Source organism: Aspergillus alliaceus, assembly GCF_009176365.1.
Source record: "Aspergillus alliaceus strain CBS 536.65 unplaced genomic scaffold BDW43scaffold_35, whole genome shotgun sequence".
Classification (NCBI taxonomy): Eukaryota; Fungi; Ascomycota; class Eurotiomycetes; order Eurotiales; family Aspergillaceae; genus Aspergillus; species Aspergillus alliaceus.
The window spans coordinates 256,599-283,128 of NW_022474718.1; the positions used below are offsets into that span (position 1 = coordinate 256,599).

The window sequence follows — 26,530 nt, forward strand, 5'->3', positions numbered from 1 at the left end:
GCTGGTGGCTGAGTGACAGAGGTGATGCAGAGGACGATGTTGACGAACGATTTATTTCCTTTTCTTCTATATTCCCTCAACCATTCTCCATCGGTCGCATACTACCTCAAAGAAATGCACCAATTCACCAACACAATGCTCAGTGCTACACTTACGGAGACTAGTTGTATACTCCGTACATAGAGACATGCCCCGTCCTTCCAGCACATCCAAGCATCTGAAACCGGGAAAGAATTGGAACGTTGTCTGACTTCCTCCGGTTACCCCGCAGTGTAAGCACTACCGCGATGATCTCCATTTGGTGGATGCCTATGGGCGATCATGGTAGCACAACCAACGTTACATGAGGTCTTGGCCGGATCCCCACACAATGTGCAATAGCGCCAACGGGACCTCTTTCAAAGGCTCTTGGTGGATGCCGAGATCCACTAGTCTCTGGGCAATGGAAAGGCACTCCATATGGATTGAACAGGTTCATTTGGACCCGCTACCACATCACAGTCACATTCAGGACGTCTTCGGTGGAAATCTTTCCATCAAATGAGCCAAGTAACCCGTGTGGAAACAGTCTAGAGACCCATAACGGTTATGTCCAATAACGCGCCCTGCCTGGAAGGCCCATCAAGCCACTGCCGTTGCTTACTGTCAATCTTAGTATTGGGATCGTCCCGGGCTAACAAGTTCGCCCCCGCGAAATTACTGGGGTAAGGCTGGATAAAGCGCACTAGTCACTATACTATGTACCGAGAGATCCGAGACATTCCCTGGCGTCAAATGATGCCACGATCTCATTGTTACGCGGCATCATTCCCTCATATCACCCGATTATCTGCCGACTTGAGGTCAATTCAGTGATATAAACCGTCCTCACCACACTGGTAGAACTCCATACTTACCTGATGAGACTTCGGGTGTGGGCCAGTAAGCGTTTGCTAGGCCCATATGGCCCTAGTAAGGTGAACCGCAGAAACGAAAGCGCCTCCTGCCGGTGAATGTCTAAGAGTCTGACCTTTGGATCTTTGTGTCAAAAACTGCCATTGGTCTTGCAATCTAAGACAAGGATTTATCAACTTCAAACTAGGGACAAAACGACAACCTGAGCGAATGCCCTCTGAAACCAATGCCGAACACTACCTTTCTCATGTCACGTTGGGACGAACGTTAGACAATGAAAGGAAGGGCTAGTAGAGAAGTGTTCGTAGTTATGGAGTGCTGATAGGGTTTACTAAGGTGGCTTAAGGGGTATAGAACCATTTTGTCTTCTCTCTCCACCAGAGAACATGCCTACACAATTTCAAGACAGAAGCAAATACTGCTCGCAGAAAAATCAGAATGAAGTCCTTTTACTTGCTCTTCGTAGCTATGCTAGGCTCTACGCTCTCCACCAACAAATCTGAGCCGGCAGGAGTCTTTGACCCGGAGTGGGTGCGCGTCCCACTATCTACCAATCGGTATCATGCATCAAGAAACTAACAAAGATGATTCGAAAACACAGTGTAGAGCGAAGTATAACTCATGTGGACTATGACACCAGCCCGAATGCTGCGAATGGCTCTTTTGCGACCAAGGCACGGCACCTGCATGGATATACACGGAGGGCCTTAAGTAGATTGGACTTTCTCCGTAAGGGCTAAAAGGCACGTAATCCAGCGAGAAGCTGCTAATTGATTATAAGTCACCTTTCGACGCGAATGGGTATTGATGCCGGGGGCGATGGGTGAAATCTGTCGTAGACAGAGATAGTTTCAACATCTAGTAGGAGCCTCTAGATATCATTTTTTCGTTATCTGAGGGATAGTTTTGGAAAGCCATAATTTGCTGTGAATGATGCATAGTAGTCGGTAGACTGGTAGCTTGCGCAGGCTACATAGAGATGAGTTTGGGACCTATATACTGACCCTTACTCTGCAGATAGGGTTAGACCGCTCCGTTAAGGCCGTATGTAAAAGAGGGATAATTATTAACCGAAGTATGTTAGAGTGCTCAAGGAAATTGTTTCTATAATTAATAATCAAGACATCATGCATTCTCGAACGACTACTTGTGTGCCATCCGTATCGTAGGCCCTTTCGATTTCTTGTGCCCACGCACAAACCAATCGACCACAGCAAAAAGCAGCGCGGCTTCAAAAACGGAAGCCCCATAGTTCATGTTCTCTGCAGTAACCGGCTGGGTGCTAGGGAAGGGCAAGAATATAGCGATACAGGTGCCGTAGATGATGGAAAACGTGTTGATCGGAATTTCCCATTTCCCCAGGAGGCCTGGGAGGTTGCGGCAAATGCTAGCATGGGCAGGCTATCCAAGTATCCCTGTCATGTATTAGTATCTACAGGATGACCTGTTTCTATTGGTACACCCTGCGTACCTCTAGGCGTGGTTTTTGTTGGTATGCTGTTTTCAAACGGAGGGCTTTGTGCTCCTGGACATTTGACGCACCGAAGCCTTTCTCCAGGCCTCCGGCCATCTCTCGTTGCGAGTCACTCATGTTGAATACGCGACTTTACACCGTTCTCTTCAGCAATTCAGGGAGATGATGTCTCTCCGCGTGTTCGATGAAGAAAATAAGAAAACGTGGGAAATTGAAGGGGAGATGAGCGCAAATTGCCTTGGGTCCAGGGAACGTAACTCGCCACGTTAACGGAGGGATGAATTAAGAACTCGACATGTGCAATGAGGCAGACTTTCTTGGCCATCGAAATTTAGCCCAATAAACCGGGGCTGCGATTTGCTTAGATAGATAGTATATCAGGGATTTGGTCCGTGGGCGAACTAGAGTACGGTTTCTCTTGCACCGTTGTGGAGCTAAGACCAACCGTCTAGCTTATTTCCTACATCTTGACTCGTTATCTACCAGGGTAAGATTTATCCCTTGTCCGAGTCCAATTTGGGTTATTGCTCACCTGCGCCTCAACAAACCGGAAGGTGGAAGGAAGCCTGCCAAATTTGAAAATGAGGGTTGTCACCACAGAAGAGGACAATGGTATCAATGCCCTTGCAAAGCCCTTTGAGAAATGGGGTACCAAAGTGCCCCTTAGCACCCTGCCCGTAAAGTCAGCCTGGGAAATAAACGAAGATAATCTCTGCTGGCTCTCCCCTTTCAGCCCTCATGTCAATAGGAACGATGCATCAGGATTTTACCAGTTTTCGTTGTCGCTATGAAGCAAGATGAGCTTCTACCACTTTTGGCAGTGATCACAGTGGACAATCTGGACCCAATCCTGACCATCGTTGCATTTATCTTCTTGTTTTGTACCCTTATAATTGTCCTGGCAAAAATGGTGGTTTGCGTATATACAAAGGCAGTGCTTCTAAGTGCTGATATTCTAGTGTAGATTGCATTGATATGGAGAAGCCTTTCAGTCCATACTAGCCACATGTGGACTCAGTCTAATACTTTTGCTCTGATAGATCATTGCAGTGGCTCGGAGCATTCTCATCCAGTTGGCCGTGAACTATGGGCTTGGTGAGCTTGTTGCATCGCGTGCCCCTGTTGACATTGATCGATATGATCAAGTTGATTTCTCTGTTCGAATTGCCAGCTACCCTCACTGACCAAAGTTGGACAGTTTACACACACAGCTCGGCTTCTCCATGTTCTAGTAATTGCTCTGTCGCAGGTGTCCGTCGCTCGACTATACCATCTGGCGCCGCGGCGGCAGGTTAGGCAAGCCAGCAATGCTATGACCACCGCTGTTTCTGCATGGACAGTATCTGCGCTTCTTGCGATAGCCTTACAGTGTCAATTCTCTGGGTTGGAGATGTCTTAACTAGCTGATAAACTTCTAGGGCGCAATTGCATACCCGCATAATTGTCAGTATGGTCGCTGACCTAGCACTTGTGTTGATCTCTTTTGTGATGATTTTGAATGTGCAGATGTCCGTACAGGGGCGACTGCAGATATTTGCGGCTTTTGCTTCACGGCTTTGTAATGTGCCCATTTGGCGGTCATATGTTTTCGTACATTGACAGCCTCTAAGGGTGGTGATTTGTTCACATTATTGAGCTCACCTATTTACCGACATACCTGCAGTCTTTTGATCCAACTTGTGTGTTATCCTACGTTATCTTTCGGTTGCCAATGCAGGTTAACAGGAGAAAGAAATGCGAGATGTTAGATTGACGGAATTATCATAGGGACAGCGCTCAATGTCGAGATCTGCAGCGAGTAAGAGAGTTTTATCCACAATATTGAGGATCACAACGTTAAATGACTTCGACATAGGATCTCCATGTACACGAGGCATCATTACCTCCTGTATGCCGTCGCCATACCGTGTTTTGTCCAACTTGCAATCCGGGTTGAATGATATACACATTTCGGAGGATATCTTGCTCAATGTGATTTCGCGACACGTAAACTCTGTATCAGATAGCCAAGTGGATAGTAAAACGCATAGCTGGAGCGAAAGGCTTCCACGGGTTGTTTTCAGTCTGCGAAACACGGACGCCTCCCGGGAACAGAGGGCCGGGATCCTGACAGTTCCGGGGATGAATCCGTGGAGAACAAATAGCAGGAAATGGAGTATGAGTATCGAGAGCCTTACATGGCTCACTATGGATGAAAATTCGCATGAAGCGTCTAATGAGTGAGCGGATGCATGAATAGATAGAACCCGAAGAGGCACTAGACTTTTTAAAATAGCGGCGAGAATTTCTAACCGAATATCATGGCTGACTAGGCTCCATGAAAATAGACTTATAAGGTATTTTTTAAGCATATAGGGACTCTTTCGTTAGGTCACACCACCTGGTCGGCATGTTGAGCATTCCTCCACAAGTTTACTGATCTGGATTGGTAAGCACCCATCTTGATAAGATTGCCAGCGGGAAGAAAGCATCGGAAATAAACTAAACTTGCTACTTGACATTTAGTCGCCGCATGGCACGGCTCTCAAGCTCCTGCAATCGTCATTCGAGGGATTTTAAGCCGTAGCGCGCATAGCTGCGGCAATGTGGCTTGTTGGTTGATTAATGATCCTAATACTTTTGTCATACTTTGCGCTCCATGATTCGCCCGCCTGTCGACCGTCAGAAAATAGACCTTCACTCTTTATATCCACAACGCTATCCCAGCGTTGTAGCCTTGGGCAGGAAACAAAATGCAAAATGCTGAAGATTGAATTGAGGATTACCGGATGCGACGGGGTTTATAGGGTTTGGACCAGAGCCCATATGATATGGCATCATCGTCGTAATTCAGTGCAGCGAGTGGCAGAGGGACACAAGATGGACCCACGAGATATAAATCGATGCTTTCCTACTCTTGTTAGATAGTTCAGGATTTCGTCCAATACATATCAACAAGCAAAGAAGATTACTAGCAACGATAACACCAACCGAACGCAAAAATTCCACCGAGGCGCAATGCCGGCAGCAGGATACCATTCCATTCTCTTGTCGGGGTGGGCTATCTTCAAATTTCGTTTTAACTATCTTGAAATTAACTGTCGATCAATAGGATGGCGGGTCCTTGGGAGGTGTTCTTTTGAACTCTCTACTCTCCGAGCCCAGGATCAAGGTCACCGTTCTCATGCGAGAGTCATCCAAGGCACATGGCAGTATTCCATCCGCGCCGCGCCGACTCCTACCCCAAGGAGATCTTGTCAAGGCTTTACGTGGTCAGGATGCCATTGTAAACGCTATCACTAGCTTCTCTGTCGCCGAGCAGCTCCGCTTTATCGACGCCGCCATCACGGCCGGAGTCAAACGGTTCGTGCCGTCCGAGTACGGTCTGGACAACAATACGCCGGAGGCTCAGGAGCTGGCGCCAGTCTTCAAGGAGAAGGGTCTAGTGCAGACCTACCTGCGAGAGAAGGAATCCAGTGGATTAACCTGGACAGCGATCGCCTGTGGCATGTGGACTGGGTGGTGAGTACAGTGTCATCGCCGTTTCTCTATCTTATCTGTACTTGACAAAACATTGATCAGGTCCCTTCGTAACAATTTCCTTGGTCTTGACTATCCCAACTGGATCGTCACATTTACTGACGATGGCACCGGTTACTTCTCTACCACCACCTTGGCCAACACGGCGTTGGCGCTGAACTAGGTGCTACTCCACCCCGACACGACAGCCAACAATCGTCTTTACTAATGACTTTGCGACCAGCCAAAAGGAACTCGTGGAGACCATCGGACGTCTCACGGGTGAGATATGGCAGCGAAAGTCCATCAACACCGAGGAGGCTATACCCGCTCTGAAGGCCGCGTGGGAGAAGGGCGATGCGTACGCCGGGTATGGGTTGATCAACATCAGGTTTACCAAAGATGATTATAGCGGACATTTCGAGCCGGGGCGTCAAATTCGGAATGAGGGACTTGGTCTGCCGGAGAGGTCTGGATCAGGTGGTGAGAGAGGCACTGAGGGAAGTTGGACATCCTGGGTTCTGAGCTGAAGTGTTTGGTTAAGAAAGAGTGTGCGCGTCAGGGTGCAGGATAAATAGGGAGGAAGGATCATATTCGATAATCACGAATATTTTTGTGACTGTAGATAAAACTCGTGCCGCTGTAATACATAGAAACAAAGATAAAAAGACGGTGCAAGGGAAGTAAAGAGTTAAAAACAAAAAAAAAGTTTCCGTTGCGGGGAATCGAACCCCGATCTCCTGTGTGAAAGACAGGTATGATAGCCGTTACACTACAACGGATTTTGCTGATGGACTTCATACTTAATTATTATTAAAATTTTAGTTGTTAATACTTATTTTGTCACTTTATCACTATTGTTAACTCAGGATTTGCTTTCTAGTGAAATTATATCTATAGACTAATGGTTCACAGTAACTTACAACGCTGTCCAGGCCTGCATTTGAGCACCTTTCCCTTATTTGCTCAATTTTACGACCCGTTACCTTCGGCCTTCTCTAAATATATAGTACCTAAGGGTACACACAACCAGAAATGAAAAAAAAAAAAAAGGACAAAAGAAAGGTTATAGTACATACTTGTAATTGATTATATCTGTGTTTGAATGCCTTCCTAGAATACGCCCTACTGCTATTATAATAAGGAGTCACGAATAGGACGTCTGCCGGCGGCATGTCTACTCTATGAGCGCTCCAAGCGATACAAGTTTTCCAACATATAGCCCAAAATAAATTGAGGTTTTCTACCTATTCAACCCGACCACAGACTTTTGCGACATAGGATAATACGTGTACATCTAATCCCTAGAGCAAAACTCCATCCGCCTGAGCGGCCCATCCATTTCTACCAACCCATGCCGACATCTATCGAGTTGTGGATCATCCCCCCCTCTGGATATCCTGTATGTGGCGTACCATTCGGTGACGAACCTCAAGGAGCTTAAAGCTGAATGGTGAGGCAGTTGAGGAGGCCCTGGCAATGGAAAGACGGAAAGGTTAGAATCAAAATCATGGAGAAACAGTCAGGAGATGAATCACGTACAATTCCATTGCTCTCACAGCAGGCGACCTGGTTGTTGCAGTCTGCGAGAAGAGCTGCCATATGGTTAGCAACGTACATAGACCTCAACGAGAGAGAGAGACTTACGAAGGCAAAGGGCTGGCAGGACGTTGAGGTTCAGGATGCCGTTGGTGAGGCCGGAGCAGCACTTGTTGGCCTGCTCAGGGCTGCACTGGGACTCACCTCCACCGGGGGTGGCAGTGACAGCAGTAGCAGCAGCGAGAAGGGTGATAACGGAGCGGAATTGCATCTTGATGGATGAAGACTTCGAGTTTGAAGTGGTGGAGTGTAGTAGTCTTTGCTTCTGTTCGGAGAGAGGGATATGCTTGATGGAGGAAAGAGCAGATTGCAGCGGATCGTAGGCAGTATTTATAGCTGTTCCTGAGCGAGCTATCTACTCCCTGGAGTTGAATTTGCGTCGAGTCTGACTAGATGCGTTTGGTCTACTGGACCGGCCTTGTTGCTATTCTAGCCGGCCAGATCCAAGTTTCTTCTGCTGGTCGCAAAAGTACGATAGGTGGTTAGACTGTTGCAGGGAAACATGCCATCCAGCGAGGCCTAGATCCTTGTGGATCGGCACACCCAAGGACTCTGGTTGGCAGATTGCGTGAAGCTCCGGAGGAATATTTTACTTCTACCCAGGACCTGCATGAGCTAAATATCAGATCACGCTGTCGCGATTGGTCCGATGCATGTTTGACACCGATTCCTACCCGTCCACCCGGGGATTCATCTTTGCCCTCACCTTGACTAGTTTCAGGCAATGCGTCTGCCGTCTGGGGTCAACCCCAACAGTTGTAAGTAAACTCAGGGGCTACCTGCACGTAACTGACTATCAACCCTCTAACGAATACCGAGGTAGAAACAGTTCAGTTTGAACCTCACTTTGACTTGGTCGCTGATAAGAGTATCGCTGGAGGTAGCAGGGCTAGTCAGGTCTCGTGACTCGGATTGAGTCTTACCTGGAGCGTGCATGAATACGAAGGGAATCATGGTCGAAGAAACCGTGGTGTCCCACAGTCGGCTAGAATTGCGCCTTGTTGACTAAAGACTTAATTACAGACGCCTAAGATATGCATTGAAAACAGGGAACGGTCATATAGTACCCTGGTCTATAGCACGAAAGCGCTTCAAGGATATACATCTCCTCGGGCATCGCGTCTCGACCTGCAGATAGCCGGCGTAATTGTCTAGCGCTGCTGCGCAAACACCTCGACGATGAACAGTAGATGGGGTCACCTGGTTGGGGTATAGGATCGGCAATATATACTGGTGACTAACACTCATAATCTTGGGACGGTCTTTAGTCCCAGTAAAATATTACAGCGACTCTTGAACAGCCAAGCCTGAAGAATCCGGGAATCCCTGCAGGCAATTTAACTAGGAAGCGCCATTCAGATCCACAAGTGCAGGGATAGTTCCAAGTGACCTTGTTCTGTTAGCTTCTTCTGCGATCGGGCATAGTCAATTAATGAAGTCACTGCGAATCGAATACTCGATAGGGGTGATTGAGCTGACATCGGGATTGAGACCTGCGCAGCTGATGAGGAACATGTTTCACTGATCGTATCTCACATTGGCTACGACAAGGATATTCTTATCGTACCGTGCCCCCTTAAGGGAATCAATGGTACTATCTTTCTGTGGTCCTACCATTTTAGCCGCTGGCTGCAATGCCGCTTGCTTGTGGCTGGGCTGCAGTGACATGCGTAGGCTCAAGATAGAACATCTTAATCTTACACCTGCGCCCTTCATAACCGGAATTTAAAATCGCACGGGATAGTTTATTGAGAAGCAGCCACACCCTCGGCAGACCTTGACCTACGAGCGAGGCTACCTTACTCGAAATGAACCGCACTATCGTGGTGCCCTTGTTTATTGATGTCGGTACCCACCCTAAGCATAAGAAGCAATTTGGGCGGTGTGTTCTATCCGATTCATTTCACTTTGAAGACTATGGATGCATGGAAGACCCATGTTGCTTGTTTTAAGGCCATAGGACAATATCGGTGCAGGAACAGCTTGAGTTAGCCACTGTAGGCATCTTGAGCAGCACTTAAGGGCTTGACCTGAAATGTCTGTCAGATCTGAGCGTCAGGCGGCGGGACTAGAGAAGGTTGCTACTGTGGTTCTGCTAGTGCGTATGAGTAACCTTCGGTCGATGCCAATCTTACACGTTGGCATATTGGCCGCATCGTCCACCACAGCGCTTGGATGCAGTTCTACGCGAGACGAACAAGATTAAGGAATGCCCAATCAGGTCGAGAAGCCTTTGCCTTTTTTTTATTATTAATTTCTTTTTCTTTCAGGTTGAGTATAGGGTTTGATCTAAGGGTCTCCTCAGAGGTTATTGGAAGTGAGCTAATGTGACCTGGGTGTCGAACATTCCTTCATTCCATACGATGCTACCAGAATGGAATCCCCTTGAGTCATTTATTTTTCACCTAAAGTTTGATGGAAGACTAAACGCGGATAATCTAACAACTAACTACAGCAGTCGCATCATCCGCAAATGAGATATCCTTTTCCATGACGGCACATTTCATCGCTAAACCCACCAGATCGAACGGTAGAGTAAAGTGAGCAAATACTTCTCCGCTAGCTATTTATTACCTAGTACCTATCAGCCATAGAGTCTGACCCACAGACTGCGAGAGATTGGGCTTCCCCAACCCGATATTGTCTAGCCAATCGTTGATGTATCTTGCCAGGAAGCCATTCTCACAATTTATGTACAACTATGTCGAAGTCTGGCTTTTCAGGCTGTTATCGAGCGATTAAACCCACTTTGGTTCCAGTCTATCCATCTTGCCGGTGAATGTTTACCCTAGCCTTGTCAACTCATACTTAGATCGATGCCCCCAGTATAGAACATGCGGTTCTCTGTCACCACTGTGCGTATATTCGTTAGGACCTGGCTGCTGTTCTAGGGTTCGCCCCTCAGTTAAGATCGGGAAATCGCATGCCTTCCATAGTGTTAGCGCGGAGACACACTTTCAATCCACTATTCTCGTGATAGCTGCAGTGCCATCGACCAGAATATTGTTTAGGAAGAAATGATCGTAGCGGTGTCTCGGAGGAGTTCAACAAGACAGGCCTTGAGGTTATATATAATCTTAATGTACTACGTGTTTCTGCAATATCATCCTCATCGTCGCTGTTAGGCTCGCTTTTCGTGTCAAGCCTAGCCAGCGTGGAGTGGCTGTCATGCCTAGTAAATGCTAATCGAGCAAAAAACCAATGCAGTAAGCCACAGCAAAAAGGTTCCACACAACTCCCAGTCTCGAGAATCACGAGCGCCTGGGCTGGTTTTGTTGCCGATCGGGCCTGTGTTATTCGCGAGGGATTGCCAACCGTATATAAAACTCGGCTGGTGGCGTCCGTGATTGCGGTGTGAACTTGATGTCGGTTTTCCACGACTCCCCGATCGGTGACCACGCAGCTTCACCCTCGACGACCTCTCATACCGTCATGGCTGGCAATTTCACAAAACTAGGGTAGGATGCTGATTCAACCCAGATTGTAAAAGGATTGGAGATATTGCGGGTAAAAGACAAGAACCATTTTCGTGCAGCAAAAAATCCAGCTTCCCCACCGAGTTCCTTTTTCGAGCTAAGACATGCGAGGTAACCCTAGCATATTTTATTCTATCTACCAAGAGGTGGAGTATAGTCGGTATTCAGAAGATGTATGATATGGATATCAAGATAGGGCTGAGAATGAGACATCTAAGCGTGAGTGAAGGGTTTCTGAACAAGGAAAATTCTATAACAATATCCTATGCGAGTGACATCACCCGAGGAAGTAGTAGTATCCGACAGAAGGGTAACACTGTCAATGTATTCCACTGTCCAGAACACACTCACCCCAAAATGCCCATAAACAGACGCAATTCGAGTTTTCCGTCTAAGCGAGACCCAACCCTTTGGGCCTTTGCTGCGTAGTATGCGGGTCTGCAATCCCAATCCACGGCCAACACGAGCTTTTCGACGAATGACCAGGCTGAGAGGCGTTGAACAGAGGAAGACGCAAGAGAACTGTGAATGTTCCCGTTGCGGAACTGGAACAGGAAGACACACAGCTTCCCGGAACGTTTGTCTTTTACCGGACGAAATGAGTACTTTGCCTATCTCCCATACTTCCTAGATTCTGAGCCATATATGTTTATGGAGTCCTCGATAATCTTAAAACAAACCGCCTTTCCATCTCCGGCATATCACACGGCATCTTTCGTAATTGGTATCCCGGTCCTGCACCAACCGATTACAATCGAGCCCGCGTTGCCGTTATCGTGGTGCATAAGAACAGCTGGAATGCAGACTTTCACATGGCTAACATTTATGAGAGAGATTGGAACAGAGAAGCGCGTGAATGGATAGAACTATCCCATTCATGCTCACTATTGGCTACTGCTTGATCACTTTTTTGTGCACGAGCTCATCAAGAACAATTTACTGTATCCTGAATAGTGTATAGGCTCTCAACTGTTGTTTTAAGCTGTACAAATTGGCTTCTATAGACAAAGTTTAAGAATTTTCTTTAACACTTGGCCGGATGGTGTAGTTGGTTATCACGTATGCTTAACACGCATAAGGTCCTGGGATCGAGCCCCAGTCTGGTCAATTTTTTTCCATTGCCTTGGCAACCTCTCTCTTATCCAAGGTTTAATTACTTACTACATACTTTTAAGTAATTCATTGTACCATATTCTACATTAACTATAGTGATGTTAGGGGACGATAGGTGCTAGGTTCGCAATCCCCATTCTAGTGATATGTAATTTTATTTTATACAGTAGGTGAATCCCTTAGCGCCTGTAGAATTGCGAAATATCACTCCGCTAAGTATATACTACCGCGCGAGTCTGGGAGTATCGATCAGTCTATAGGAAATCTACCTCACCACAGGAGGAATGACCTATCCTAACGGAAAATTCTAGCCGAATCCTCTTAATTGACGTTCTGAATCACGTTCAGAATCTTCCTCACAGCTCCATCAACAGGCATTCCGCCACAACCACCAATGTTCCCCATATCGGTGGCCACCAAACCAGGATGCAGGGGAATAACCGTGAAACTATCGGCGTGAAGTTCGTTATTCAACTGAACTGCATTTATGATTCCAGCGGCCTTGGAAACAGCATATGGACCGCCCCACCGGACAGCCTTTTGATTTGAATATCGAACGAGCCACAGTAGGAAGATACAAAGATTATCTTCTGGGCGTTGCCTGCTCGAAGAGCCGGGAGGAATGCCTGGGTAATGCGTAGCGGATTGAGGTCGTTTGGGTTTAGATATTCGTTCATCCTGCCGACAGTCGTTGTGATGAGACGCTCTCGTCATCGCCAATAGCACTGTTGATGATTAGGGTGTCAAGCTTGGGATCACTGGCTGCCGCGGCATTGACGGAATCCGTATCGTTTTGGTTCCAGGAAGAAGAACTGATGCTATTATACGGAGAAGTGGACTGAGTTGGTTTTCTGTGGCAATGACTCAACTGATGGACGAGTTCATGGGTAATGGCACGAGAGGGAGGCTCCAACAAGAAGTGTGGCTGAATCCGCCATAGATGCAGCGAAATTGATAGCGATGAAGAGCTAGAAATCTCTTGCTTCTCAAAGAGACTATCTGGGCTGGGGGAAGTGTCTTGGCTTTGGAAATATCGCAACCCCTTTATAAAAAGGGCCAAGACGAAGGCAGTCCTTCACAGTTTTGGAGTTTCGTGACTGTGTACTATGCGGAGAACAGGACGCAAGATATCTCCAAATGAGTGGGTATTTGTTCTTGGGCAGGCTTCCAAATATCTGAGGCACTTTGGGGTGCCGCTTTGAGAGTGTGACACGACCAGTAGTAGCTGAAACCTACAGACCGGCGGAATTCTATCTACATCCCTGGGAGCACCTTAATAAGCGTGACTCATAGCTAGGAACATTGTTAACAAGAGCGTCCTCTCTGGAACGGGAAAGTGGAGACTCATTTGACTGGCCTTTAGCAGGAGCGTGAATATCAACCAGAAGCGCCAGAACTAGGCCCTAGTATTGCGTATCTACATACCCCGTACAAACGACTTCGGGATTTGCGAGCTTGGCTCTAAAGGCGTGATTTTATGAAGAAGCCAGCGACCCGCAAACGCGGACCGGGCTATTTAAGGGCCGACAAACAGTATCTGGCTTGACTGGATGAATATGAGGTGGGTTATGTTGTACTATTTTTCATTATTTCAACATGTACTATCCGAGCCCGCAAAATATGCAAACCCACTGATTGGACCCTGTAGAAGTTGTCTAATTAAGCCGACACGCCTTATTGTAGGTCTGGACTGTGAACTCAACATTTTAAAGTGGTTAGATTCAAGGGAGGATGACCTCCAACCCTGCCGTGCGCCTTATCAAGTTGGAAAGTGGACCCTGTGCGATGCCAATATTTTGGATTTTACATGTCCTCTTATATAGAGTTGAGCGAATATTTTAAGGCTTGTGGTAAGTGGCGTTCTTGATGTTCTTGACAGGAAAAGCTACCACTATATCTCCCACATTCAGACCTTCCATCTACACAACCAGTAGTCTTCTAGGGAAGCACTTCGCACCTTTTTGCCAGTTGTAGCATTGAATAGGTACCAATATCACATCATCCCATAGTAGGAATCATGCCTCAAGCACCCCGTGCAAGGTCTATTTTGATGAATGACTCGCAATCAAATCCAGCCATGCCGCTAACCGATAACCAGCTTTCGCAATGAGTTCCTCGAAGACAGGTTGAGACTTTTCATAGTACTCCCCAGACAGGTCAGTTGAGTTGATGTATGCTAGCCCGTCCTCCAAAACCCTACTGCAAACGAAGCTATTGGCATCTCTCGCCCAAATCATTGATGTCGCTACCGAGTCCTTGATGTCGATCCCGGTGGTCCAAGATTTCTTCTTAGAGGAATATTCCCCGGTCTTGATGCGAGTTGTCAGAAGTGACGCATAGGACTTTGCGACCGAGAGGCTGTAGCCTCCAGCGGCCTCCTCAGGCATGTTGCTGTCCCAAACATGGTGAAGGTTGGTTGTTTCTCCGTCGTAGGTGACATCGATGCCGTTTCCACCGACCTCGAGGTTCTCGTCGTGTAGGGGCTGGTGCATGTCGCCGATAATCTGTGGTTCATTAGAGCGCTTCCAACCCGAATGGCAAAGCGTGAGGACTGACGTGGACCACGAATTTCAAGGCATCCAATGCCTCCGAACTGCTGGAAGAACCGAGTAGGATATTGGTCTAGAGCGAGGTGAGCCATTGTATCCTCGCATCGGGTGTAAGAAGCTGACATAATTCTGAATAGCGCTTATACTACACCCGGAGCTCCCACAGTCACGTTCGTAATTTACCCCGCAACTTGTTGGAGGATTATCTTGCGCATCAATATAGTGGTATGTCTCCGAGAACTTCCCCGCGTCGGTGTGCTTGTACGAGTCAGCCCATGTCGCAACTTTGGCCAAGTACGAGGTGGAGTCATCTCCTAGAATCTTCTGGCAGTATGTTTTAGTCGATGAGGCCACAAAATTCTGAGCGATATAGGCCACAGTTTCGTGACCTAAATTGCCCCAGGCGTTGCTAAACTGGGCCAGGCCCAATGTGGCCGCTGAGAGGGAGAGTAAGCGTGGCATGATTAAACAATGCTCTAATTCTGGATAGCGAACGAAAATAATTTCCTCAGGCTCATGCTGCCAGTTATAAATCAGTCTTCCATCTAGCGATCTGCAAGACTTGTTTCTTGGGATTGGGTTTGATGTAACTCTGCAATCAAGTATTAGCCAATGGATACCTCACGTTGCGGGCTCCACAATGCTCCATAACAGTTGTCTTGACCCTGTCCCGTCGGCCGTCCGCTATCTTATCACGTCCGATGGACTTGGATTGGATGCTGTCGGTGGAGAACGGGGGTTTAGTGTCTGCCCTCCCAGGCAACGTGTCGGAGAAGACATCGATGCAATCTATTAGCCTTGTCCGCAATTCAGTGCTTCCCCGCAGATAAAAACCAGAGATATTAAACAACAGATCATTTCGATATCTCGGAGTACACCGATCAGAAACTCAGATTCTCCCTCCATCGGAATTAGGCGTACCGAGGCCCGGCAATTCACTAATGGTGGGAAAATGTCAAGCCGAAAGTACTGCCACTATCCCAAGAATAGCTCGAAGATATTGATCAAGTCTACCGGTAAAACAGACAAAAACAAGAAAGAGAATGTTGCGTCTAGGTTCCTGTCCGATAGTTGAAGGGACGGCAAGCCTGTGAACCAATGGAGATATCTCTTCCTTCAAAGTAGGAGATGGACGCGTCACTTCATTATCACACAACATCTCTTCCCAGCGCGAGTAAAGACACATCTAGCCACAATGACACCCAGATCAATAATTAAAGAACCAATATTCCCACAGGGATCTAAAATGTCAAAACTGTATTGGCTGCAGCTTCGCCTTCTTTGACGGTCCTACATGAAAGAGCGTGATGGCTACGGTTACACTGAGGTAGCCATACACTGGCTTTAAGGGAGGTGTTGTCCTCATTTGCCAAATGATACGATAAACCTAGCCAGCCTCAAAGTGCCCATGATAGCGAGAAAGGTTTGAAGGACACGAGATATCTTGTTCTATCATGAAGCGCTGTCACGAATTCTACGGTTCGACTGCGACAGCGGTCTCTATTTGCTTACAAAACTGGCTCACCAGACTTGGTCTTCGAATGGACAATCCATCAGCTCGTGTCCAGTGCCGGTCATCATCTGCGAGCATGACAAGCTTCTGTTTAGCAACTCTTTCCACCCTTTTCCATCCCTTTCTTTCGTCAAGGGGCATTCAACACTTCGGTGAATGGTGTCAGTAGCAGTTCCGCAGCCTACGGAGGCGCGTTCTCAGGCTACCTCCTGTTGGGCCGGTCATCGAAGAAGCGCTGCGAAATGGACTGTGTGGTCATAATATCGTATCTCTCCGTCGCTTGCCTTTTATACAACCCACTAAACAGACCGCATGGACAGTATTGCTAGCAGTCATTCACTCGACTGCTCAATTGGGAAAAGGCTAACCAGGGGACGACTCGGACGGACCTGCCGATACCATTGCTGCAAAGTCGGGGTCTTCGATGATAAAGCAATGTGCGGTAGAGTGGAGCCATTCGAAAGATACAAGGATCGACCACCCTCCCCAGCCTCTTGTGAAGCAAGGCCTGATTACTTGTACGGTCATCTCTCGCACAACCCTGATGGGGTTATTCTGCGTGACCAACGCTCGACCGATTTTCCGATGCAGCAGTGCCTCGGGTCCTCGGGCTGCGTATGCATCCCATTGCGGACAATGGAGTACAGAATGGCCCATCTGGGACCTGGCACGCGTTTATTTCACCACGCATGACTCTCGCACTCTTTCCAACGATGTATACCCACCATTCACTGAGAGAAGAGTCGATAAATGCTTACAAATGCTGGCCGGAGTAATTTATACGCAAACACCGTCGGGGATTAAATGTGTCTTTCCAGGGCATAAGGCATCCAGCTCATGGATCTTGAAATATAGTTTAAAAGGATTTGGTGGTGCGCATAGCGGAAGACACTGTTACCATATGATAGGTGGGGATGTCAGCGACGTGGACCTTCTGTACTTGAATCCAATACGACCGGGGATTGATCACCTAGTGTATTAGGCGATATTCATGGTGTGACATTGTACATGTTTGTGAGAGAGTCGATCACTCAATACTGCCTTGGACTGTCTCCCGTGGTCCTCCCTTTCTTGGTCAGTCCACCGAGGCCTTCGCGACATACATGTTGCGGTTGCAAAAGATAGGATGGATATCTATTGGGGTGCACTGGCAGACGCTCTTGGGTGTGCGGTCCTAGAGTCAACTAAACTTCTTGATGCCCGATGGCGGAACCCTGGGTTTGTCCGAAACCAGATGGCAGACATGGCTGAAAGTGCAGTCTTGGCGGACAGAGGGAACTCAGGGGGCATAGTTAGGATGGTAACTGATATAGCCCTTACGCTATGGGATGGCACGGTAGCGGAGCTTGGTGAGACAAGTTTCTGGAGACTCCTCTCCCCAGCCAAGTGCTCCTCTCAGTCCGACGGTGGCGGCCATTGCTCTCGTCATGTGCTTCATTTTGAAGTAGAGTAATGATTTGGATCACCGGATGTACCATGATTTTCCGTTGGACAAGTACTTAGGATGAATTGATTTCAATGTATCTACGTCCAGGCCTGTCAAAAAAGTGCTTTTTACTTACAATGACGACAGAGGAAAGCGTGATGATCATCTGCCAAATTTCCTTGACCTCAAGTCTAATAATAGCACTGGATTCCACTATTGCAACCCCCATCAGCCGCACAAGTCTACCGAGTGATTGACGATATAGAAATGTGCGATCGACAAGACTTTCCCGACAGACAAAGCGTATTGAATCAAGAAAATCGAATGCAACCGTGCAGGAAAAGACACAGAAACCCACACTTCCAGGCGGGTCTGGTTAGAGTGATTAACTGCCTTCGTGATTCCACCAAAGTGAACTTGACCTTACAAAGAAGTAGCACCGAGTTCATACTGAAATCGATGGTTTTACGAACTGTGACCTCGGATATTTGGTCTTGGCAGATCTTCATCTCGTATTGCGGCAATATTGATTCTCTCGGCGATCCGGCTGAATAATTTCCAAGAATATTATCTAACTATATTGGGGGCACAATTTATTCCTCGTAACTACTTATATGGTTCTTGAAGAGCGGCAAAAGACCGGTTCGAACAGGTCACACAAACACCCGTGCAGCAGAACCCATTCTTCCTTCAATCCTCGAATGATCGGATTCCGCGGGCTATTTTTAGCATCAAGGGCCTCCAGAAAGGGATGATCCTAGATGATCACTACAAGGGAGTGCCCGGCGTGGCTTGGCGTCAATAATAACCTTCCCGGCGGGAATGGGGCTTTACGAGCCTTGAAGGTAACCCAAAATCCTGAACTCGGTCTTGGCCCTATTTCCCGTGCTCGTAACTAGGCACACTAGCCCTTCGAAATGACTATTATTGGACATAAGAATCCCTTCAGTCAGGAACACTGCACGGTTCGCGAGCAACTAAAGCTTATTCAAAAGGATATTTCTCCCAATGGGTCAAGATAACATGTTCACGTCGCATGTGGCCCCCAAACGTGGGTCGTATCCTGGAGAATCTATATCCAATTCCGCCAATAATAGATCGGGTTTCTGGATAGCACTCGTGTTGAGACCTCGTAAAGCAGGTTATGAATGGCTTGGCGGGAGGGGATACAATGCTGCAGCTCTACAGGTAGACTGAAAGAATGACCTGAAGGATGCAATTCCTTGGGGGCTGAGCATGGTCATGATAGCCGAGGAGGAGATGAGCTTCTTGAGGCATTTCCCATTGATGGCTATAGTGACCATCCGCAGGTATAAAGGGCGAGCTATATCCTCCTAGGGAATCCCTTTCTCATCACTAAGACTCCTCTACAAATTGAAACAGAAGCCTCTCTTGAACAGTCTTTAACAGATCTCCCTGACTCTCCTTCAAGATGAAGAACATCTTCGTTGCCACCTTGGGCCTCTTTGCCGCAGTTTCATCTGCCTTGCCTTATACCACCCCCGTCAATGACAACCCTATCTCCGCCTTGCAGGCGCGTGCCACGACATGCTCTGCGAAGGCCACGGATAACCTCATCTTCAAGGTCTCGATGAAGACCTTCCAGAAGGCGCGCAAGGCCAAGAACCCATCCAAATGTAACTGGTCGTCGGACAACTGCTCCAAGTCACCCGATAAGCCGGACGGATACAACTTCATCCCCAGTTGCCAGCGACACGACTTCGGTTACCGCAACACGAAGAAGCAGAAGCGCTTCACCAAGGCCATGAAGAAGCGCATTGACGACAACTTCAAGAAGGATCTCTACAAGTACTGCAGCCAGTTCTCGGGGTGGAGTTCATGGAAGGGAGTTGAGTGCCGCCGTCTTGCGGATATCTACTACGCCGCCGTCCGCAAGTTCGGAAAGCGTGACGAGGAGTTGGAGTTTGACCCTGAGGTTGAGGTGGAGCTCGAGAAGCGCGACGACGTTGCTGACGTTGTGCCCGATGAGTTTGATGGCTTTGACGGCTCCGAAGTCGACCCTGATATTGAGGGCCAGGTGATTCCTGATGTTCTCGAGGATGATGGGGTGGATCTGGATAATCTGGATGACATTGAGAATCTCTGAGTGGTGAAAGTTGGTCCTACGCCTCGTGGTAGGATGAGAGGAAGCTGAACATTGTTGTCGATTTTCTTGTGGCTTTGAATGATCTTTTTGCAAACTTCTTTCCTGGACGGACAACAGTGCTTTGCACACATCCTGTTAGTTACCATGTTCATATATTCGAAATGAACAGAGTTATTTTCAGTTCCATCAAGTATAACCTTTGTAGCCCTAAGAATAGCACGACCGAGAGCTTTCAAAAATGAGAGTATATACGTTAGTTGCCAACTATGAACCACGCAGCTTGTGGACCCATCTGCATGACTGAAAGCATAATATGTAACGCATGACTACTGAAGTCGCTGGTGGTGATAAAAATCAAACAAGAGAACGGCAGTTCAAGTTCGCCCTATAATCCACAAACTCCGACCACTAGCCGCTTTCCGTCTGCATGCCTTCTTATGTCAGCGAAGCCTTACGAAGTAATTTCTTTATGCTTCAAGAGTTAATAAGTTCAGGACCCAAAATCAGGGAGAAACATAATACAAAGTCTGCCATAGGCAGACGACTCCGCCATTCGTAGGTTCCGTTCTAGTTACCCTTGCTGTCTAGACGCGACCCTTTCCATCGGTTTTTCACCCCCCTAAATGATAGTTAGTCTGACAACTAGTGATTAAACAGCCCATCCAAAATAGATCATGTTATCCCTTGTCACATACCTCTCGTACTACATCATAATCCCTCACCCACTTAAGAAACTGCGGGGACTCACGATCCGCCCCCATGTCCATTTCCACTCTCTCCCGATCGGGTGATGGACAGCTACTTATTCTCCCGATTTTTTGGTCCCTTGCCTCCTGTTTTGGCCCGTCTGGAGACTCCATGTCTTGGCATTGCGTGTGGACTACTTCATGAAAATGTCAACTCGGGGCTTGGGCAGGTTTACCCATGCATCCGTAACGGCAGGGGTATCAACACGATCAACCCCCGATTTTGTTGCCCAGCGTAACATATGAGAGAGACTGATGGCGTCTTCAATCCCTTCGCTTAGTCCCCGAGCTGCGTGCGGCAACATAGCATGCGCCGCATCCCCAAGTAGCACGACACGTCCGCTTGCGCTCCACCACGTATCAAGCTCCAGGCCCGTGGCCATTTGCCATTTTTCAGCATGCTGGACATGATCTAAGAACACCCTTGTCGTTACCTTGAAATCAGAGAAACTTGTGCGGAGTGCGTCGACATCCACTGGAGTGTTCCAGTTGCCATCAACAGGACCGGAACCCGCATGATCAACATCAATAAACTGCACACACCCAGGATACCACTGTTCACGAATCCGCTGAAAACAAACCGATCAGGTCCCAGTACGCCGTGTTTGGTTCCTGGTTCGAGCCAAGGAGCTAGTCGAGCGTCCTGGGCGAGTTGAGAGACTGGTGCACGTGTAAGAAAGATGGACTCTCTAGGAATCCGGTCTGCATCCTGTCTCGGGAAGAGGCTCTCTTGCGGATAGTAGATTTGATGCCTGGCGAAAATCACGAGGGTTGGATATTAGCGCACTGGTCTATTTTCATTTGCGATGGGTCTGTAGCACACCATCCGCCGCTATGACTAAGTCCGTGCTGTATTCCTCTCCATCGCCTGTCCAAAGCCATGAGTTCCTCGGGCCATCCTCGACCCCTTGCACGTTTTTCCCGAACAGAAGCTAGGCGCCGTTGGCAACCGCCAACCTATGTAGTACTTTATGTACTGATGACCGGTCGGTTTGGAATCTCCGTTCCGCCCGAGAGGACTTTCCGGTTGGTAGCTGGACCGCTATGGGCATGATACCCTTATATGACCACCAATGCAGAGCGCCAACATCGACACCAATGCTGCTAAAGGCCTTGTGCGCTTCTTTGAGGTGCTCGAGTGCTCTGACCGCCGCAGGCTGGGTTACCAGCGCGTGACCATGGGGCCGCGTATCTCGCTGTCTCTCGAGAACTGTGACCTTGTGGCCTTGCAACTTCAAGGCTGTGGCTGCACAAAGACCAGAGGGACCTACACCTATGATAATCGCCTTGAGAGGGGAGCACAGAGACGGCCATAATGGACCTTTACTATGGAAGGTCTGTGAGTATGAAGGCTCCTGGTCAGGCACCAAAAAAATAGCAACAAAGGATGGCTAAAGATAGCTAATCGACCTATATATCGATATGTTTAGGTGGGTTTAAAACGCTCGTCCGATCTGGTAAATTAAGTTTACCTAATTTATACCTAGTGATGAGGTGTTTTTGGCGCGTTCTCTGTACAAGTTTCCCTTAATACCACTGACCTATATCAACCATTTTAATTGCTTCTTGACCAAGGCGCACGCGGTCAAAATACCACCTCCGCCGCCAGACCCCCTTCAACGTCCAGGCTTTGAACCACCAGCGCCAATATTTCTGAGGTTATGCAATCTTAGCCTAACTTACCTCCAGTCAGTTAGTTACTTAACTAGGCTGAGTTCGCTACCTTACGCCTTTTTAATATAATGTCTTATATTTTAAATACTACTAGCTCGTGCTGTGGATGTGCTTCACTTTTGTTTCAGAGACGCGCTCTGGATGCAACCCCACAAGTCAAATCCGCACAGTGTCACGATTCCAGAAAAATATGCATTAGACTTGGCGAGCATAATCGCCTTGACATCCAATTTCAGACCTCGAAGCCCGGTAGACCGAACTTGCAAGAATGTGTGAGGAAGAAGCATTAGAAGAATGTTTTCCTGAAGTAGCGACTTTCCACATCGTTTTCATAGTAGACCTCCGGGGTAGTGAAAACCGAACATTTCGGAATAAGGCACAAAGGCCGATCCGTCGACTGGCCTGAAGAGTGGAACAAGTGGGTAACCATTCCCAATATTAGCTCAAAACTCGGACGTTGGAGACGCGACCCAATGGATCGCTAGTCGGAGTCATGTCCAAAAAAAAAAAAAAAAACCCCTTCTCGGTGTAACTGAGGGGACTTGCTCTTTAACCAGTGTCTAGGGCATAAATAGGGATTTTCCTGACTAACTTGAAAGACTTGGTAATTGTATGAATTCATTGGCGAGCGGTTATGAAGTCCACTAAGACTATTACAGTTTCAGATTTGTTCTGGGAAGATTGGCTACTGCACATCTGAACGCAGAGAGCATATCCAACTTCCACCTCGTGCATATACTGAGTAAGCTATCTCGTGAAAGTAAAGGGAGTTTACCTTCCGAAGTCTCAGGCGGATTTAGTTACTTACGTGTGAGTTAATTATTGAGTGGCGCCGGTTGATAAGTGCTGATTACGATATAGACAGAACTCCAAACGAGATCTGTACTGTGTCGGAAATTGCCATGCCTGACCTCCTAACCCTTTGCCAGGCCGCGTCAGTCGGCGATATAGGTGCTATTCAGATGCTACTTGATAGTGGGGCGGATGTCAACTCCATGGACGACCAGCCCGGGGTTGCCTACACTGCATTGCATCATGCCTCCGCACAGGGACATGGCATTGCAGTGAGGTTATTGTTGCACCGCAGCGCCGACTTCGATAAATTTGGGTCGGACGGCATGACAGCGTTGCATCTGGCAGCTCAGAATGGCCACGAAGAGTCAGTACGTGTCCTGCTGGAGCATGGAATAGACGTGAATCAGCGGGCCCAGTTTGATCACCTGACGCCGTTGCACTTGGCTGCTGAGGCGGGAAATTTGCCAGTTGTGCATGCGTTGCTGCACCACGGAGCTGACATTGCGGCCGTCGATGCAACTGGAAACTCAGCTCTACATTTTTCGGCTAAGAAAGGCCATATTGATGTTACAGCTGCACTCATCGCTCATGGCGCGGATGCTCACGCCCAAAATGAGCTTCAAGAGTCACCACTGCACGGCGCGGCTTGTTCAGGCAATGAGCGGACTGTTCGCGTTTTACTCGAGCATGGCGTCGACCCCTGGACAGGACACGTTTTTGGATTTACCCCATTGGAGTGCGCCATAAGACAAGGGCATGAGAACGTTGTCCGAGAGTTGCTCTCGCAGGAACATTTTCCTATGCCAAGACCTGATGGCGAGTCAGCCTTGGTGGCAGCAGCCGGGTGCTGCCAGGATATATTCGTCAAGCTTCTACTGGACATGGGCTTCGATGCGAACTCCACGAATGAATTTGTCCAGCCTCATCGCATTCCCACAATGCCGGGGCAGTTTGTCACCATATCCGAGTTAGAACGGAACTTGGATTTGCATTCTGAGCTGCGAGGCCCCTGGAGTGCTTTACATGCCGCAGTGCACTGCGGTAGTCAAGCTATAACCCGGGTGCTTTTGGATAACAGCGCAAATCCTGATTGCATTGATGCTTACGGCTGGACACCACTGCACTCAGCTGCCTCTAGAAAATTGGATCTGGTGCCACTATTACTAGAATATGGCGCAGACGCAAACATTCGGGACAAGCAAGGCTGCATCCCATTGCATTGGGCAGTTGCAGGTTCCGTGGTCAGAGTGCATGGAGGTGGGTGGTCATCGCAGGGAAGAAACCTCAAAATTCAAGAAGAGGCCGTTGCCCATCTTTTGCAGTGTCCATCAGACATTAACACGAGGAACAACGATGGGCAGACAGCGTTGCACTGGGCGGTTAGGTACGGGGAGAAAACCATTGCGTATCAGTTGATCGAACAGCATGCGGATTTGAGGATAACAGACGTCTACGGGCGGACTGCACTGGACTGGGCGATCGAATGTGGCCGTGAAGACATGGTGGACATGTTAACCTAACGATACGTTTACTGTTTTCCGAGGTTGGCAGGGGAGTTATGGTCCTGCAGTGAAGTCTACTGATTCTGAGACCATACTTTGATGGAAGTGGACATATATTTGGCAGGGGAATGCTAAGCATATCGTCACTTCTACGAAATCCCTGTTCCTCTAGTACACGAAGTCAAGATGACGAGTTCCGTAGTGAAGATAACTATGTAGGTCGCAGGATGCTTTTAAGTGGGAGTTGTCCCAATATCATAAGAGCTCTAATCGGGACTGTTTCGAGGGAGGATAAGGATATCAGACGCGAAGACCAAGAGAGACAAGCCACCACTACGCTGTATGACATTGCATATCATCACTAATCCAAAGGTATATGCAATCTCTGGAAGATACAGGTGGCGACGGTTGGGTTCGTCTGGTGTAATCAACAACGTACAAAGAGTTAAGTCTACCGAGCAATTTCACGACACGAACTATACGGTAACTGGACCTCTGGCCGTTTCCTTCCTACACCGATCGATAGAGCCAGTGTCTGAGCACCGCATTCTGGTTTCGGATTAATTTTACGATTTTTGTGTGGACTAGAGGAGGTGAAGTTAACGTCTCGCAGCGGATGGTGTGGCACGAAATTCCTAAATAGACAGGCGAGTGAGTAGTCTTTGCCAGCTTAATTAGGAATGTTATACTATATCTTAGCCTTATCGATCCGGCGTCTAAAACCGTTATTTTTTATTATTAACTAAAAATACTTACCCTCTTTATCTGCCTTTCTTGCTTCATTTTTTATTCAGATGTAGAGCTGCCAGAAAAGGGAGTAGAATTCTGTTACTACTCTAATCCGTTTTACCGGCTAGAGCTGGAGATATCTCTTCTCTCTCTATACATTTTAATCTATACTGATTTTTCCCAGTCAGTTTTCTATTATCTGAACAGTAAGTCGCTCTGTATAACTAGCTAGTATTATAGTCTCCTATAGTCTCCGATAGTCTCCTATAGTAGTAGAGACTATAGCTTATATCGATATTATCTCCATAAACCATTTACCGAAGACACGGTTAGCAGTCGGCCGAAAAGGGCAGCACTTGACGCCGATTTGCGAGTCTCACTAAACCCTTGGCGCGACGTCCGCTTAGTCCCACGGCCAACTGTCTCTACCTCCACACCCATCTCGCGTTGGTCTCCGCCCGTTCCTTCATTTCTTTGATCGTTACCCATGATGGTGCCGCCGCAGGGCTCCTCTGTCGCTCAACCACACTTCATGTCTTCGAGGGCAGCTAACATCGGCTCCCCAAGCGACCGCAGTGTTCGCTGCGATTCTATAGGAGCCGTAACCACCATGGCATCTCATTGCTTCTTTTTCTCTCGCTCCCCCGGCGATTTACTCAACTACCCACACTCATCGAGTGGCACTGCTTGATCTTTCTAATCACGAGAGATCGTAACAGTTTGTTATCGCTCGACTGTTTTTACTTGTTCTTCTCTGTGCTTCTCTGTCCATAAGGGACTTCCCCTTGGACGTCGGCCGAAGGCGACGTTGTACATTGAAGATGTAGCGGAATTCGCTGGCGTACTTCTGTGTACTACCGAGACGACGTTTGCATGTGGCTTGTCTCCGAGCCCACCTACCGACGCGTGGTAGATTACCCAGAGAATCTATCGTGTGTGTTCTCCAGGGGCTCAGCCAACTGGAGTTAAGATTATGGGAATCACACCGGAGGGACCTAAGAAGAGCGATGGGCAATCGATACGGGGAACTATCTTATGCCCTAGTAGGCCGATCGACACAAAAAGGATCTGTAGGGCCAGACATCGAGCATGAAAAAGGTTGGAAACCAAACATGGAAGTGGCTAAGATAGTGATACAGTTCGTTATAGCCACAGGGCGCTTGGAACACGAGAAATAGCAAGGGGAAGAGAAGGTAATTAGATAACCCAGCAAGCTCAGCAAAGAGGCTACGCGCAGCATTAGGCTGCGCACAGCCGGAGGAATAAAGAATAATAATAATAGTGGTACCTTCCCGCTTCTAAGAATAGTGTTCTCTATCTGTAAGCGACGCATCTTCCGTATTTGCGCCCCCAAGTTAGTAGACTTAATTGACCTACCACTACCTAACATGAGAGGACAAAGCGTGCTATCTGCACCGGTGCGTAGCTTATGTAT

The 26,530-nt window shown here is 47.9% G+C and overlaps 11 protein-coding genes and 2 non-coding genes across 13 annotated transcripts; 6 read left to right on the top strand and 7 right to left on the bottom strand.

The window, feature by feature from the left end:
• Nucleotides 1-2,037: 2,037 nt before the first annotated feature.
• On the bottom strand, nucleotides 2,038-2,485 carry BDW43DRAFT_313170 (uncharacterized protein; the record flags this gene model as incomplete). The annotated part of the gene is made up of 2 exons (XM_032047531.1): nucleotides 2,038-2,295; nucleotides 2,366-2,485. 2 exons carry the CDS (start codon nucleotides 2,483-2,485, stop codon nucleotides 2,038-2,040), a joined length of 378 nt encoding a protein of 125 aa, XP_031898195.1.
• Nucleotides 2,486-4,003: 1,518 nt separating this feature from the next.
• BDW43DRAFT_282842 (uncharacterized protein) lies at nucleotides 4,004-4,888 on the bottom strand. The gene has a single exon (XM_032042684.1). It carries the CDS (start codon nucleotides 4,717-4,719, stop codon nucleotides 4,087-4,089), a length of 633 nt encoding a protein of 210 aa, XP_031898196.1. The 5' UTR covers nucleotides 4,720-4,888; the 3' UTR covers nucleotides 4,004-4,086.
• Nucleotides 4,889-5,227: 339 nt separating this feature from the next.
• On the top strand, nucleotides 5,228-6,391 carry BDW43DRAFT_301806 (aromatic alcohol reductase; the record flags this gene model as incomplete). The annotated part of the gene is made up of 5 exons (XM_032045113.1): nucleotides 5,228-5,266; nucleotides 5,460-5,869; nucleotides 5,930-6,034; nucleotides 6,111-6,322; nucleotides 6,357-6,391. 5 exons carry the CDS (start codon nucleotides 5,228-5,230, stop codon nucleotides 6,389-6,391), a joined length of 801 nt encoding a protein of 266 aa, XP_031898197.1.
• Nucleotides 6,392-6,576: 185 nt separating this feature from the next.
• On the bottom strand, nucleotides 6,577-6,648 carry BDW43DRAFT_t168. The gene has a single exon. It is a non-coding gene; the product is annotated as a tRNA-Glu (tRNA).
• Nucleotides 6,649-7,306: 658 nt separating this feature from the next.
• Nucleotides 7,307-7,676, bottom strand: BDW43DRAFT_313172 (uncharacterized protein; the record flags this gene model as incomplete). The annotated part of the gene is made up of 3 exons (XM_032047532.1): nucleotides 7,307-7,339; nucleotides 7,409-7,461; nucleotides 7,514-7,676. The coding sequence occupies 3 exons, from the start codon at nucleotides 7,674-7,676 to the stop codon at nucleotides 7,307-7,309; spliced, it is 249 nt and encodes an 82-aa protein (XP_031898198.1).
• Nucleotides 7,677-11,974: 4,298 nt separating this feature from the next.
• On the top strand, nucleotides 11,975-12,048 carry BDW43DRAFT_t167. The gene has a single exon. It is a non-coding gene; the product is annotated as a tRNA-Val (tRNA).
• A 327-nt stretch (nucleotides 12,049-12,375) lies between these two features.
• Nucleotides 12,376-12,768, bottom strand: BDW43DRAFT_313173 (uncharacterized protein; the record flags this gene model as incomplete). The annotated part of the gene is made up of 1 exon (XM_032047533.1): nucleotides 12,376-12,768. One exon carries the CDS (start codon nucleotides 12,766-12,768, stop codon nucleotides 12,376-12,378), a length of 393 nt encoding a protein of 130 aa, XP_031898199.1.
• A 1,228-nt stretch (nucleotides 12,769-13,996) lies between these two features.
• On the bottom strand, nucleotides 13,997-15,082 carry BDW43DRAFT_320809 (S1/P1 nuclease). Its single transcript, XM_032049173.1, has 3 exons — nucleotides 14,727-15,082; nucleotides 14,611-14,676; nucleotides 13,997-14,558 (listed from the first exon to the last, which is right to left on the bottom strand). Exons 1-3 carry the CDS (start codon nucleotides 15,063-15,065, stop codon nucleotides 14,097-14,099), a joined length of 867 nt encoding a protein of 288 aa, XP_031898200.1. The 5' UTR covers nucleotides 15,066-15,082; the 3' UTR covers nucleotides 13,997-14,096.
• A 1,110-nt stretch (nucleotides 15,083-16,192) lies between these two features.
• On the top strand, nucleotides 16,193-17,624 carry BDW43DRAFT_301808 (uncharacterized protein; the record flags this gene model as incomplete). The annotated part of the gene is made up of 5 exons (XM_032045114.1): nucleotides 16,193-16,275; nucleotides 16,306-16,435; nucleotides 16,565-17,052; nucleotides 17,140-17,514; nucleotides 17,567-17,624. 5 exons carry the CDS (start codon nucleotides 16,193-16,195, stop codon nucleotides 17,622-17,624), a joined length of 1,134 nt encoding a protein of 377 aa, XP_031898201.1.
• Nucleotides 17,625-18,933: 1,309 nt separating this feature from the next.
• BDW43DRAFT_282847 (phospholipase) lies at nucleotides 18,934-19,781 on the top strand. Its single transcript, XM_032042685.1, has one exon. It carries the CDS (start codon nucleotides 18,975-18,977, stop codon nucleotides 19,647-19,649), a length of 675 nt encoding a protein of 224 aa, XP_031898202.1. The 5' UTR covers nucleotides 18,934-18,974; the 3' UTR covers nucleotides 19,650-19,781.
• Nucleotides 19,782-20,357: 576 nt separating this feature from the next.
• On the top strand, nucleotides 20,358-20,648 carry BDW43DRAFT_282848 (uncharacterized protein). Its single transcript, XM_032042686.1, has one exon. It carries the CDS (start codon nucleotides 20,440-20,442, stop codon nucleotides 20,632-20,634), a length of 195 nt encoding a protein of 64 aa, XP_031898203.1. The 5' UTR covers nucleotides 20,358-20,439; the 3' UTR covers nucleotides 20,635-20,648.
• Nucleotides 20,649-22,971: 2,323 nt separating this feature from the next.
• On the top strand, nucleotides 22,972-24,384 carry BDW43DRAFT_313177 (ankyrin repeat domain-containing protein; the record flags this gene model as incomplete). The annotated part of the gene is made up of 1 exon (XM_032047534.1): nucleotides 22,972-24,384. The coding sequence occupies one exon, from the start codon at nucleotides 22,972-22,974 to the stop codon at nucleotides 24,382-24,384; it is 1,413 nt and encodes a 470-aa protein (XP_031898204.1).
• A 1,102-nt stretch (nucleotides 24,385-25,486) lies between these two features.
• BDW43DRAFT_282850 (uncharacterized protein) lies at nucleotides 25,487-26,407 on the bottom strand. The gene has a single exon (XM_032042687.1). The coding sequence runs from the start codon at nucleotides 26,333-26,335 to the stop codon at nucleotides 26,129-26,131; it is 207 nt and encodes a 68-aa protein (XP_031898205.1). The 5' UTR covers nucleotides 26,336-26,407; the 3' UTR covers nucleotides 25,487-26,128.
• Nucleotides 26,408-26,530: the final 123 nt, after the last annotated feature.

Bases quoted from the DNA above. Each gene is read 5' to 3' on its own strand.
- BDW43DRAFT_282850 (XM_032042687.1), bottom strand. From the start codon at position 26,335: ATGCTGCGCGTAGCCTCTTTGCTGAGCTTGCTGGGTTATCTAATTACC.
- BDW43DRAFT_320809 (XM_032049173.1), bottom strand. From the start codon at position 15,065: ATGCCACGCTTACTCTCCCTCTCAGCGGCCACATTGGGCCTGGCCCAG. The intron at 14,677-14,726 runs GTCAGCTTCTTA...ACCTCGCTCTAG, and splicing joins TAAGCGCTATTCAGAATTAT to ACCAATATCCTACTCGGTTC. The intron at 14,559-14,610 runs GTCAGTCCTCAC...AATGAACCACAG, and splicing joins CCTTGAAATTCGTGGTCCAC to ATTATCGGCGACATGCACCA.
- BDW43DRAFT_282847 (XM_032042685.1), top strand. From the start codon at position 18,975: ATGAAGAACATCTTCGTTGCCACCTTGGGCCTCTTTGCCGCAGTTTCA.
- BDW43DRAFT_282842 (XM_032042684.1), bottom strand. From the start codon at position 4,719: ATGCTTAAAAAATACCTTATAAGTCTATTTTCATGGAGCCTAGTCAGC.
- BDW43DRAFT_282848 (XM_032042686.1), top strand. From the start codon at position 20,440: ATGGACAGCTACTTATTCTCCCGATTTTTTGGTCCCTTGCCTCCTGTT.